Source organism: Myotis brandtii, unplaced genomic scaffold, assembly GCF_000412655.1.
Source record: "Myotis brandtii unplaced genomic scaffold, ASM41265v1 scaffold1814, whole genome shotgun sequence".
NCBI classification, from domain to species: Eukaryota; Metazoa; Chordata; class Mammalia; order Chiroptera; family Vespertilionidae; genus Myotis; species Myotis brandtii.
In genome coordinates this window covers 830,700-844,340 of record NW_005356728.1, presented here as the reverse complement: position 1 = coordinate 844,340, position 13,641 = coordinate 830,700, and the positions used below count along the sequence as shown (strand labels likewise).

At 56.6% G+C, this 13,641-nt stretch overlaps 2 protein-coding genes across 2 annotated transcripts in view; one reads left to right on the top strand and one right to left on the bottom strand.

The window, feature by feature from the left end:
• The window catches only part of PLCD3 (phospholipase C, delta 3), a 10,955-nt gene extending 1,822 nt beyond the window's left edge, over positions 1 to 9,133 (top strand). The window contains exons 3-14 of the mRNA XM_014537776.1: positions 259 to 455; positions 1,605 to 1,833; positions 2,150 to 2,351; positions 2,503 to 2,647; positions 3,323 to 3,475; positions 4,834 to 4,977; positions 5,463 to 5,613; positions 6,415 to 6,531; positions 7,639 to 7,805; positions 7,967 to 8,102; positions 8,207 to 8,356; positions 8,527 to 9,133. Coding sequence (XP_014393262.1) covers positions 259 to 455; positions 1,605 to 1,833; positions 2,150 to 2,351; positions 2,503 to 2,647; positions 3,323 to 3,475; positions 4,834 to 4,977; positions 5,463 to 5,613; positions 6,415 to 6,531; positions 7,639 to 7,805; positions 7,967 to 8,102; positions 8,207 to 8,356; positions 8,527 to 8,627 — 1,892 coding nt within the window. The 3' untranslated portion in view covers positions 8,628 to 9,133. The remainder of the gene's footprint in view (positions 1 to 258; positions 456 to 1,604; positions 1,834 to 2,149; positions 2,352 to 2,502; positions 2,648 to 3,322; positions 3,476 to 4,833; positions 4,978 to 5,462; positions 5,614 to 6,414; positions 6,532 to 7,638; positions 7,806 to 7,966; positions 8,103 to 8,206; positions 8,357 to 8,526) is intronic.
• A 1,256-nt stretch (positions 9,134 to 10,389) lies between these two features.
• NMT1 (N-myristoyltransferase 1) overlaps positions 10,390 to 13,641 on the bottom strand; it is a 35,580-nt gene continuing 32,328 nt past the window's right edge. Inside the window, exon 12 of the mRNA XM_005863867.2 lies at positions 10,390 to 13,531. Within this exon, the coding sequence (XP_005863929.2) occupies positions 13,511 to 13,531 (21 nt within the window). The 3' untranslated portion in view covers positions 10,390 to 13,510. The remainder of the gene's footprint in view (positions 13,532 to 13,641) is intronic.

Below are 13,641 nucleotides of genomic sequence, written 5' to 3'. Positions count from 1 at the left end.
GCTGATGCGGGGGTGGGGGTGGGGGGAGGCGGGCCCTGTCCCTGGAGAACCCCAGGCTGGGGCAGGTGGCCCTGTCCTTCCGGGGTCCCCAGTCTGAACCTGAGCCCCGAGCCCCTTGTCTTAAAAACCGAGAGTGGGGACATGGCCTCCTGGCTCTGGGGAGCCCAGTCCCATGGAGGACAGCCCGCTGCTGTGCTCAGGGAGCTCACAGGCCACTAGGGACACTGGGGAGCCCCCAAGCCAGGCGATGGTGACAAACCTGTCAGTCACCTGCCAGTGGGGGGTGGTGCCCAGCCTGTTGCTGGTATTTCCTGAGCACCCACACCTGGATCCACTCCTATCTGCACCGGGCGGACTCCAACCAGGACAGTAAGATGAGCTTCAAGGAGATCAAGAGCCTGCTCAGAATGGTCAACGTGGACATGAATGACATGTACGCCTACCGCCTCTTCAAGGTGGGCCCCTGCCACCTCTCTGACCTCTGCTCTCTGTCCTCCCCTGACCATTAGAGTCCTCTGTTTTCCTTTCCATCCAGCTTTGGTGGCGATAGGGGCCTCTTGCAGCAGAAAGGCCACACCTGGGTCTACTTCCCTTCATCCCCTCCCCCAGGCTATGGGGCCTGGATGGGCATGCCGGCCCAGAGCTTCTCCTCCCCCTCAGGCAGACCCCAGGGGTAGGGAGGACCTGGGGCCTCCCACCACTCCCAAGTGAGCAGCGAAGCTGTAGTTTTCATTTCTTTAAAACCCTTTGCCCAGGTGACCTGTGTGGTTTGCAATCTGGAGCAGAGGGAGGAGTCGGCTCACGGCCCAGTGCACACCCTCCTCCACTGGGGCGTGTGCGGCGCCTCCACACCTGTGGGAGCACAGTCGGGGGCACACAGGGGTGGGCTCTGCATCCAGGGCCCAGTCAGAGTGCATGGCAGACCCCTGTGTGGATGCTGCTGAGTGTCCAGCCTGTGACACTGAAAGACAGGACCACGGCACCTGTGCCCCTCCCGACAGCTCCATGTGGATCCTCAGTTCTGTGCTGCCCATTGACCCTGGGTGTGAACGCGGGAATCTGAGGATGGTAACGAATAGGAGGGGGGTGTAGCACAGAAGCCCAGTCCTGCCCCAGGGACACTGGTTTTCCTCCCACATCTTTTATTTTATCTTTTTTAATATATATTTTTATTGATTTCAAAAAGGAAGGGAGAGGGAGAGAAATAGAAACATCAATGATGAGATTCATTGATGGCCCGCCTCCTGCACGCCCCCTAGTGGGGATTGAGTCCGCAACCGGGGCTTGTGCCCTGAACTTAGACCTCCTGGTTCATAGGTCGAACCTCCACCTCTGAGCCACACCAACAGGGCTCCTCCCACATCTTGATTCTTAGGGCAGGTCATGGTCCAGAGTGACAGGCACGGAACCGAGAGATCTTCCCGAGCATCTCAGCCCTGCGGGTCACCAGCTGTGCCCTTGAGCGAGGCTGGAGCCTCACTAGCTGTTTCTCTCCCTGTGAATGGGAGACATTTGCTTTCCCGGCCATGGTAGATGCTGGGTGTGTCAGTGAGGCCAGCTTCCCCAGGGGGCCCCTCTCCTGAGTTCCTCCCTCTGCGTTCTAGGAGTGTGACCACTCCGACAACGAGCGGCTGGAGGGGTCTGAGATTGAGGAGTTTCTGCGGCGCCTGCTGAAACGCCCGGAGCTGGAGGAGATCTTCCATCGGTACTCGGGCGAGGACCGCGTGCTGAGCGCCCCCGAGCTGCTGGAGTTCCTGGAGGACCAGGGCGAGGACGGCGCCACGCTGGCCCACGCCCAGCAGCTCATCCAGACCTATGAGCTCAATGAGACAGGTGGGGGTCTGACCGAGGGGCTGGGGCCGACACAGCCCAGGTCGTGGTGTCGGATAGATCTGGGTTCCCAGATAAGGGGGCTGTTCCTGGCTGTGGGTGCCATCCCGAGTAGGTGATCTCGCCAATTCCAGACTCAGCTGCCACATCTGTAACGTGACAGAGTAACGTACCTTCCTCGTAGGGTTTGGCGTAACTTTGTCGGGTCCAGTCGGTAGACAGGTGTCATCAGTACTAAGTGGCGTGAGCTTTGGAGCATTTGGGGCTGGACAGGGGGTCCCCTGTGTGTCCTGATGCCGTCTTCTGCCCCTCCCTGCAGCCAAGCAGCACGAGCTGATGACACTGGATGGCTTCATGATGTACCTGTTGTCACCAGAGGGGGACGCCCTGAACCCCGCCCACACGTGCATGTTCCAGGACATGGACCAGCCCCTCGCCCACTACTTTATCTCCTCCTCCCACAATACCTACCTGACCGACTCCCAGATTGGGGGCCTCAGCAGCACTGAGGCCTACGTTAGGTACCCGTGGAGGGAGGGTGGCGTGAACCCTTCTGGAAGCCCCGTTTGGCGGGGAAGTGGGGCTCAGCTCCCACTGTGGGCTTCCGGGGGCCCACCTGTCTGTTTCCCTGATCTGTGCCACCCACATGACACCTTGCCTGTCTGTCCACAGAGCCTTCGCCCAGGGATGCCGCTGTGTGGAGCTGGACTGCTGGGAGGGGCCAGGAGGGGAGCCAGTCATCTACCATGGCCACACGCTCACCTCCAAGATCCTTTTCCGAGATGTGGTCCAGGCCGTCCGTGACCACGCCTTCACGGTGAGCCCAGCCCCCTCAGTCCTCCCGGAAGAAACCCCTGCCCAGAGAATCACTCCCTGCCCAGGTGCGGCTGGGACAGCAGCCAGTGGGGTAGAATAAAGCTGAGTGAGGGGCTTCCTTCTCCCACCCTCATATTCAGTAAATGTATTAAAATCTCAGAATTTCCAGGAGAAAACCTTGCGGGAGGGAAGGACATTTTAATAATTGTTGCCAAAGAGTAAGCCATAAAGAGAAGCTAGAGAGAGAGAGAGAGAGAGAGAGAGGAGCTTAGCATACTATGGTATCCACATAAAACTGCAATTTCAGTCAGGCTACACAAATCTTACCACCAACAAATGACAAAAGGGGAGGGGGAGTTTGCATACTAATGACATGGTCAATGTCATTAACATATAAAGAGCATTTATAAAAGAAAACCATTCCTGCAGCTGCCCTCAGCCTCCCAGACAGTCCACCCCTTCCCAAGGCCCCATATCTGACCTCTGTCCCTCCGTGTACAGGCTGACCCCACCCAGGTGTGTCCCACATCCCCCTCCCCGCAGTGGGTTCTCCAGAGCCCTGGTTTGGCCGGCCTGCCCTGAAGGAGCTGGGGCTGCATGTAGTAGGGGTTCTGGTTGGGATGGGAGGAGGAAAGAAGGGGTAAGTGACTCTGCGCTGTTGCCTCTCCCCCTACAGCTGTCCCCATACCCTGTCATCCTCTCCCTGGAGAACCACTGTGGGTTGGAACAGCAGGCTGTCATGGCCTGCCACCTCCGCACCATCCTGGGGGACATGCTGGTGACACAGGCACTGGACTCCCAGAACCCTGAGGAGCTGCCATCCCCAGAGGTGATGCTCCCAGAGCCTCAGCGTAGGTGGGGGAGGGTCTGTCTGGGCTCCAGCATCCACCCCTGCTCATGCCACTTCCCTGTTCAGGACCCCTCACCTCTCTCTGCCTTAACCTTCCCCTGCTCCTGCCTTCGTCGGACATCTGCCACCCAATGGTCTGATCAGTCTCCTGCTGTCCATCTTTGACCAGCGGTTCTCAACCTGTGGGTCGCGACCCCTTTGGCGGTTGAACGACCCTTTCACAGGGGTCGCCTAAGACCATCCTGCATATCAGATATTTACATTACGATTCATAACAGCAGCAAAATTACAGTTATGAAGTAGCAACGAAAATAATTTTATGGTTGGGTCACAACATGAGGAACTGTAGTTAAAGGGCCAGAAGGTTGAGAACCACTGGACTAGACCCACCCCACCCTCTCTCCTGGCATTTAGCCTTCCGTGACCTGGCCCTGGCCTCCCTGCTCTGCCTCACGGCCCTCAGAATCCCTGCGAGCTCAGCCAGTCCCACCTCGAAGGTCTTGGTTGACATCGTCTCCACCTGGGGCTCCCTTCCCAGCCATCTGGCTTGCCCAGCGCCACCTGCTTATAATTCTGGTGCTGCTTAAACTGCCTCTTCCTGTGGCCTTAGAAACTCCCCCAGATTCTGGCCAGAGGTGGTCCTGCCTCCTTTCATTCCAGACCCCAGAGCATTTTATCTGCCCCCCTCAGGATATGCACTTTTCTGGCTCCTTGAGAAAACTCTCCTCCTACTCCCTATCCCAAATATGCAGAAAATGTTGACTCACCCTGGTGTGTGTGTGATTTGATCTTTTATTAGCATGAAAATAACATACATATGGCAAACAAAAACTGAACTGTACACCAGTGTATACAATTGAAAATGGTTTTTTTTCCCACTTGGGCTCACCCCTGTCCTATTTCACACAAAGTAACCATCTTCAGCAATTTCTTGTGTGTCCTTCCAGAATTTCCCCATGCATATATACCCCTCCCCATGGCTCTCTTCTCTTTCAAATGTTACACCACAAGGGTCATTGATTCCGTGTTCCACACTACTTCTTTCAGGTGAGATCTTTGTTGGGGAGCGGCGTCTCTTTCAATCCCGAGCTGCCTCCATCATTTTAACGGCTGCTGTGTAGGATTCTGATGTTTGGAGGGACCTCATTAGCCAATCCCCTGTTGATGACCTCTTGGGTTGTTCCTCTTTGTTTGTTTTTCTGTTAGAAACCACTCATCTTTGTGTGTCTTTTCCTGCTCCTCACCCCCCGCCAGCCTCTCACACGGTGGTTGAATGACTGACCAACCGGCTGACACAGGGGTGAGAGGGCTTAACCCTTCCATATTGGTCTCTACAGCAGCTGAAGGGCCGGGTCCTGGTGAAGGGCAAGAAGCTGCCAGCTGCTCGGAACGAGGATGGTCGAATCTTGTCGGACCGGGAGGAGGAGGAGGAAGAGGAGGAGGAAGAAGAGAGGGTGGAGGCTGCAGAGCAGAAGCGGCAGGTGAGTGGGGTGGGCTGGGCAGGTGGCGAAGGGAGGGAAGGGAGGAGCTGGGGGCTGGAGCTAGAGGAACCTCTGAGGCTCATCTCCTAGGCCCGTGGTCTGCAAACTGCGGCTCGCAAGCCACATGCGGCTCTTTGGCCCCTTGAGTGTGGCTCTTCCACAAAATACCACATGCGGGCGTGCATGTACAGTGCGATTGAAACTTCGTGGCCCATGCGCAGAAGTCGGTTTTCGGAAAGGAGATAGACGAAACAAGTATACAAGACGAGTGTGGATGGGAGAGTTGGAAGGGGTTGACCTCAGCGAACGTTCCTCAATCAGATTGAGGACGTTTTTAGCAAAGGCCAGCTTAGGAGTACCCTAATTAAGTTAATAACAATGTACCTACCTATGTAGTTTAAGAAATTTGGCTCTCAAAAGAAATTTCAATCGTACTGTTGATATTTGGCTCTGTTGACTAATGAGTTTGCCGACCACTGTCCTAGGCCAAGCAGATCTCCCCGGAACTGTCGGCCCTGGCCGTGTACTGCTGTGCCACGCGCCTTCGGACCCTGCGCCCTGCCCCCGTCCCACCCCAGCCCTACCAGGTCAGCTCCCTCAGCGAGCGCAAGGCCAAGAAGCTCATTCGAGAGGCAGGTAGGAGCCAGGATAGCTGGCATCTGGGGGCAGGAGGCCAGTGGGGGCCTGTAGGATCCTGGGGGAGCATCCCGAAGTTGGTCTGGAAAGGAGATTGAGAGGCTTTGGGGGGCGGTAAAGAGGTCAGGAAGACCCCAGAGAGGGGCTCAGAGAATGAGTGCCCAGTACCAGGCCCGGCATGCAGGGAGAGGGCCCAGGGAAGAGGGCGCACAGCCTAGTGATGGGCCAGACGGAGCTGGGTAACTATGATGCAGGGTGATCAGCTGGGCCAGGATAGGGAGGGGCTGGAGGAGCCCAGCACAAGGGGGCGAGATCAGGGCAAGAATGCTGAGCAGGTGAGGCCTGACAAGACACCTGATGGACGGGTGAGGAGGAAGCCGCCAGGCGACGAGGGGGAAGTGGTGTCCAGACAGGAGGGGCAGGTTGCACCAAGGCCTGGAAGCATGATACACAGTGTTCCAGGAAGCCAGTGTGGCTGGAGGGTGTGTGGGACGAGTGATGACACACAGGATGTCAGCCTGGGGCCAGGTGTTCCATGTGCTGAGTCAGGAATGTGAGGATTTGGGGCTGGGATGCAGTGAGGGCTGTGGGAGCGGTCCCTGCCCCTCCCTGGACTTCAGCAACCTCCTCATGAGGTTCCCACACCCACCATGTCAGAGAGAAGAGGAGCTGGGGCAGGGGAAGTGGGAATGGAAATTCAGCCTCTGTTCCCAGCCTGTCCCTGGAGTTGGAGTTACAGCCCCTGACACCAGGTGAGGGTACCCCAGGAGCTTGTCACAATACCACCGAACTCCTCACCAGGGAACAGCTTTGTCAGGCACAATACCCGGCAACTGACCCGTGTCTACCCATCGGGGCTTCGGATGAACTCGGCCAACTATAGCCCCCAGGAGATGTGGAACTCAGGCTGTCAGCTGGGTGAGTGGCTGCAGAGCTGGGAGGGGGCCGGGTGCTTTGTGGGGTGGCCTCTGGGGCGTCATAGCAGGCCCAGCAGTGATGGGGCCACACAGCTTACCAGGTGGAAAACAGTGTTTTGTTGATAATAACATTTATTAAAAACTTGTGAGCAGGGTATGTGAGGAAACACAAATCAGGCTTGTTCTTTTTTTTTTTTTTTTAATGTATTTCTGTTGATTTCAGAGAGAAAGGAAGAGGGAGAGAGAGATAGAAACATCAATGATAAGAGAGAATCATTGATCAGCTGCTTCCTGCACACCCCGCACTGGGGATAGAGCCAGCAACCCAGGCATGTGCCCTGACTGGGAATCAAACTGTGACCTCTTGGCTCCTGGGTCAACACTCAACCGCTGAGCCACACTGGCCGGGCTCATTTGTTCCTGACTATGTAAAAGTCTCACATTTTTTATGAAGGTAGAAGTTAGAAATCTCCACCCCCAGGCACCCCCTTGACACATACATGCACACATACCCCTGGCAATCCCGTGCTGAGCCCAAGGGAGGGGAGTGTGGTCCCCGAGGGGTAGGTGTAAAAACCTCAGGCCTCAGCTCTGGCCCAGGCCTGGCCCTGCAGGTGGAGGCTTCTCTAACATGCCCCCTCAGGCCCACATTCCAGCCTCAAGAGATACCAGGTTGCCTGGCTGGAGGGGCTCAGTGGTTGAGCGTCGACCTGTGAACCAGGAGGTCACTCACGGTTTGATTCCTGGTCAGGGCACATGCCGCGTTTCGGGCTCGATCCCCAGTGTGGGGTGTGCAGGAGGCAGCCGATCAATTATTCTCTCTCATCATTGATGTTTCTCTCTTACCCTCTCCCTTCCTCTCTGTAATCAATAAAAAAGAAAAAAGATACGAGGTGACAATAGAGTCTAGATCGCCTGGCTGCCATGACACACCCACTCCCTCCCCACCACCTCATGGTGGGTACGAGCAGCACTGCCCAGATCTGGGCCTTGTAGGGGAGCTAGTTCTGCACCTATAGGGCTGTGTGGGGGAGAGGGCAGTGAGGCCCCTGGAACAGCGTGAGGAGAGGGCCACAAAGAGCCCGTCCTGACCCCGCTGTGTCCACAGTGGCCCTGAACTTCCAGACGCCAGGCTACGAGATGGACCTCAATGCGGGGCGCTTCCTCGTCAACGGGCAGTGCGGCTACGTCCTGAAACCTGCCTGCCTGCGGCAGCCTGACACAAACTTTGACCCTGAGAGCCCTGGACCCCCCAGAACTACTCTCACCATCCAGGTTAGCAGCCTGGGCCATGCCCTACCCTGGGCTCAGAGCCGGCTAGTCCGAGGGCACCAGCCCGAAGTGGAGGAAGATGGCGGAGGCCTGGGGACTGCGTGGTGGGCAGGGTGGGCAGGGGCCCCAGGCAGGGCCAGGCTGAAGCTCTTCATCCCCCGCAGGTGCTGACTGCACAGCAGCTGCCCAAGCTGAATGCTGAGAAGCCGAGCTCCATTGTGGACCCCCTGGTGCGTGTCGAGATCTACGGGGTGCCCATGGACTGTGCTCGAAAGGAGACCGACTACGTGCTTAACAATGGTGGGTGGGCCTGCTGGTGGAGGTGGGTGGGCAGACAGCAGAGTGCAGGGAGGTGCAGGGCAGAGGCCAGCTGGCTCCGACCACCATGCCTGTTTGTGTCCTAGGCTTCAACCCCCACTGGGGGCAGACCCTGCAGTTCCAGCTGCGGGCTCCAGAGCTGGTGCTGGTCCGGTTTGTGGTAGAAGATTATGACACCACGTCCCCCAATGACTTTGTGGGCCAGTTTACACTGCCTCTCAACAGCCTGAAGCAAGGTAGGAGGGGATGGGAAGGGAGAGGTCCGGCCCACAGACGCTGCTCGCCTGCGCTGTGACTTTCCTGAGTGCCTTTCCTGAGTGAGGCCCTAGCAGGGCCCAGCCCCCAGGGAGGGGGTGTGGGCAGGGTGATGGGCAGCAAATCCGATGCCTGGCTGCCCTCCCCACAGGGTACCGCCACATCCACCTGCTTTCCAAGGACGGGGCCTCACTGTCACCAGCCACGATCTTCGTCCATATCCGAGTCCAGCACTCCCGAGGGCCCGACTGACCCCCTGCGGACACAGCTGCGAGCGGCGGTGAGGCCTCCTCTCAGTGGAGGGCAGTGGTGTACCCGGCCAGCCTGGTGCTGAGGCTGCCTCAGTGCCGCCTAAAGAACAGGGGGGTTATCTCTTCCCTGCATCTGAGATGGCCGAGGACTCAAGGAGCCGGGCCACCTTTCATTGTGATTTATCAAGAGCCAGGCCTGCTACTGCCAGGAGACCTGGGGAGCAGGACATACGAACCCTCAGCCCCTCTGCCCCTGAGAGGAGTCCAGCCACGGCCTCACCCCACCCAGGTATTGGCCACCCCCTAAGACTCCCTCCTCAGGTTTTCCTGGGCTCTTCTCTCCGGCTTTTGAACCTGAGCTCCCTTCCCTTGTTAAAGCAAGAAGGGAGAGCTGAGGTTGGGAGCCCTGGGGACTGAGAAGTAGGTTTTTAGCTCGTTTCATAGAAGAGCCCTGAGAGGGCAGTAGAACAAGACTGTTTTAAAATATACAGCAGCAAGCTTCCTTTATCACCGCCACCGTGAGCACGTGAGGCCTCAGGTCCCTGAGGAGGATGGGGCAGAGTCCCTTGGGCCTCTTCCCAGCAGGGCTTGGATCTGACTGCCAGGGGGTGCTGCAGGCGGACTGTGAGGACAATCACACGCTGCCCCACCAACCCTCGAGGGGCCTGGACTCTGAGGGGCCCTACACAGACCCCCCACTTTCCAGGCTCAGCAGGGTTCAAGGCCTCTGTCTACTCAGTAGACAAATCCCAGACTTGGGGCTCACCTTCCACCAGCCAACCAGACTTTGAGATGAAGGCCGGAGGCAGCGGCTGCTCCGGGCTACTCTAGAGATGCTGGGAGTGTGCAGACAACAGATGAGAGTCCAGAGCAAACCTGTCAGAAAGGTGGCCTTCGAGGGTTAAATGTGGATTCAGGCATCAGCACTAGCACTGAGCAAGGGCAGAGCTCGAGAGCAGTCCCTGGAGGCAGCTCATGTCCTCAGGCAGCTTAGGGTCCAGGTTCTCTGGAAAGGGCCGAGGCACCAGCCATGGGGGCCTGAAAGGAGGAGGGGCCGGGGAGCGGGTGACAAGCTCCACAGGAAGAGAACAGGGATGGAAGACCCCGCAGAAGCTGGCTCAGTAGGTGGGCAGTGGGGCCTGGTGACCTGCAGTGTTAAAAGCATCCCTGGTGGCTCAACAGACCCCTGGCCCAGAAGGAAAGAGGTGGCATCGGGCCGAGTCAGAGGAGCCGCTGCTGACCCAGACCGAAGGGGCCCACCTGCTCCCAGCTGTGGGAGCCCGGCACTGGCTCCTCGGCCAAGGTGCCCGGCACTGGCTGGCACAGAGCCCAGCCGCTCCTCTTACACGGAGTGAAGCTGGGTCAGTACTGGCTCCTCGCTGGTGCCTGAGGACTGGGGAAAGGAGCCAAGTTTGCCCTGAAAGGGGGCAGCCTTGCCATGAGTCTTCAAAAGTTGCCCAGGGCTGTGATCACGACAGCCTTTCCCGCGGGGCACTCCCTTTCGCTCAGAGGGAGAGGGCACCCTAGCCAAGCCGGGGCTGCCAGCGGCTCCACGGCTACTTCCTGTCCACAGCAAAACCAGGAGGACGGAAGGTTTTATTCAGCTGCTTCCTTTATTAGAAACCAGTGAGATGTATCAAGCGGAACAATGCATTTGGTATTTCTTCCCCCGCCCTGGGAACGGGGCTCTCCCATAGCCCAGAGAAAAGCCAAGACGAAAAGGTAAAGCCTCCCCTTTCCTGTTCCAAGATGCAGCACCTGCAGTCAATCAATATTTTTTATTTAATTGAATGAAACCATCCCACAGAGCCTCCCCAGGGACAGTGTGTGCAGGCCTGCTTTCACTTTGCAGGGCAAAACTGAAGCCTTGGGCCGCCTCTGACTGGGGCAGGTTGGCACTGACCAGATACAAACCTGCCCCCTCCCCGGTCTGACCGCCCTTCACCCTCTCCTAGACTGCAGCTACCTGAAGCTATCCATGCCTTTGGGACACCCCTTGGGTTGGTGAAATGCTGGTCATCTTGGAGCAAAGAATTAAAGACAACTGGGACACCCACCCTCGGGCTTCAGTGAGCCAGCAAGTAGGGGGGCTGGCAGAAGGAGGTGCAGAAAAGGCCCGACCTTTTCCATAAACCTAGGTGTTGAAGTGGCTCAGTGTGGGCTGGCCTTCAAACCAGACATTAGCGTCTTTGCATGCAGGCATGTGCGGGGTAACAAGCCCTTACAGACCTCAATCCAGAACCAAGGCTTCTTTTTCTATCCAGCTCTCTCCCTACACAGACAGGGAGGCCACAGGGATTTGCCAGGGAGTCAGGGATCAAATGCAGAGTCAATCCAAAGGCAGGAGATAAACATAGAGAAACACGAGTGTCCAAAAGCCCAGTGTCAGCAAGGAGTGGAGGCGGCAGAGTATGAGGGCCATGCCCAGAGGCTCTCCAGTAGCAGCTCCCGGAGGCAGGTCCCAGGTCCTTCCCTTGTTTGGTTCTATCCAGCCATGGCTCCACCATCCTGCAAAGCTCCTTGTGAGAGGCCTTGAATCCCAAACAGTGGTCCTCTCTGACCTGAAGTCCTGGAAGGGGTGGAGTGAAGAACCCAGGGACCGTTTGGACAAAAAGGAAGCCAGCAGCAGCCACTGAGCCACCTCCCGAAGCCCTGGCGGTGGTGCTGAGGGCGGGCAGGGTCCCCACATGAACGACTGGAGTCCACGGAGGGGCCACGTGGTTTTGGAGGGAGACACGGGCCTTTCCAGGAGATCTGTTTCTTCCAGAGCAGCCACAGGCCTCAGTTTCCCTTCCATGACCTGGGTCAACCCAGGCAAACTCCAGGGGCTGTTGTGCACCCACATTCCAGAGGCAGTCAGGCTGGGACTTGGCCCAGACAGACAGCGTCTCCAGGTTTCAGTCCTGCCCAGGTAGGAAAGAGCTGGGCACTGTGTTCTTTGATATCCTTAGGAGCCTGTACTGGGCGAGCTGCTCTGGGGCTCAGGGCCTTGTGTCTGATGTCTCAGAAGCTGTAAGGCAAGCCTCCACCTCTCTGACCCCTTGTCTGTGGAATGCAGGGAACACCTTGCTAAGAACAGCAGCTTCTTTGGTCTGGGTATCTTGCGGAGTCAAGGAGTCAAAGGTCAGCCATGGTCCCTGGTGCCTGCAGGTTGCAGAGCAGGGACAACAGGAGAAGGGAGGCCCCTAGAGGCCTGATGCAAACCCAATCCAGTCTACCAAGAGCAGGCAACATTCCAGCAGGTGGCACAGCCCCGATCCCAAGCACACGATGTCTTCCAGCTTCAGGGACAGCAGAATGAACCTCTGGCCAACCTCACCCAAATCCACAGCCTCCAACAGCTCTGCTAGCCTGCAGGGCATGGCTGCAGCCGGTAAGATCAGACTGAGTCTGGCCTCCTGGCTAAGACTTCCTTCCCCCTACAAGTAGCTGAGAGGTGAAAGCAGCCAGGAAGCAGTCACACCACATTATCCACCCACTTCCTTTCTCCTAGAGCAAAAGTCACATACAAACCTGGATGTGGGTTGCTGACTATTCCAGCCAAATCCTCCCTAAGTCAGTTGGCTGAGCACACGTGAGGAATAGGAATGCCTACACAGCCGCCACGTGACCGGAGGTCCCACTACTGTGGGGAAACGGGCAGCATCATAACCATCACCACCACCACCACCACAAAAATCCACCGAACATCATCAGTGAAAATCACACGCAGACAATGGCAACATGAAATCATGTCTGTTAAGTTCAGATTGGCGTCTAACCACCGCTCCTTGCCATTCCTCGCAGGCTGTCTTGGAAAGGAGCACAAGAGATGGCCAATGGGTTGGAAGGCACAGGCCAGGGGCCTGGGAACCCACACCGTCCTTGCCCAGCCACCCCGGGGGCGTGAGGGTGCTGGCTCTTTGCTCTAAGATGAGCTAACCAGGCCTTGCACTGACATGGTCTCCACAAAGTCCCAAATGCTACAAGGAGGTCAAAGGTCCCCTTCAAACTGCCAGTCACCCCTGGAAATGGAAAAACAATCTCATGGGGCACTCACGCCTATAAGATTGGCAACAGCTGGCTAAAGAGTTGGCAGGATGACTTCCAACAGGGAGCAGGCCAAGCGGATGGGAGAAGGGACTCATTTAATGAAATCTGCTTCCACAGATCACCACCACGGCCCTGTTTCTGAATGCAGAAAAGGCTCGGGCCTGCAGGAAAGCCTCTGAGTAGGACTGGCTCCACCTAGGACTCCACCTGCAGTCTGTGAGATCCAGGCCCTCCCCACAGCTTGGCACAGTCCCCCCACCTTACTCTGCCTTCTCAAAGCCAATCATTCCAGCCAATTCAGAAGGGGAACTGGACAGAACTGCCCACATCCTCTTTCTCCCGCTCCCCCAAGAAAAGCCAATACCTGCTTTCAGAAGAGAACAATTCACTGTAGCAATGTGTACGTCTGGCACTGTCCTTGATTCTAATTTTCAGGAATGATCTGAATTCAGCTTTTCATTAGAGACCGAACATCCTTGTACATTTGGAACATGAAAGATATTTAAAATATTTATATATATATAATATATACTTTTATTATTCACCCGTTAACTCCATAATATGCCAATCACGAGCTAGTTTTCAGCAGTTACATTCCCTTGATCGTGGCTGCATAAGGATGTGATTAACTGGAAAACAGGGAGACCAGAGACACGGCCAGAGGTGACATCACGCAGCCTACGCCATCGCAAAACAATTGTCAAGTTCAGTGGCGGTTTGGTTAAGCCGGTTCACTTCTGTTCCCTTTGCCAGGGATTCTCACGTTTGTGAAAATTGGACCAACAAGTGGTGGGATTCCATTTCCTGGTTTGAATTCTCAGTGGCTTTATCCAGAATCTCACTGACAACTGGTTACTGTAACACCAGCCCAACCTAGGAGAGCCAATCAGAGAGGCAGAGTTGAGTTGACAGATGTGTGAAGCCCCTCCCACTTCCCCACGGACCTGAAGTGCCAAATGGCTGAGGCCACAGTGCTGCTCGGC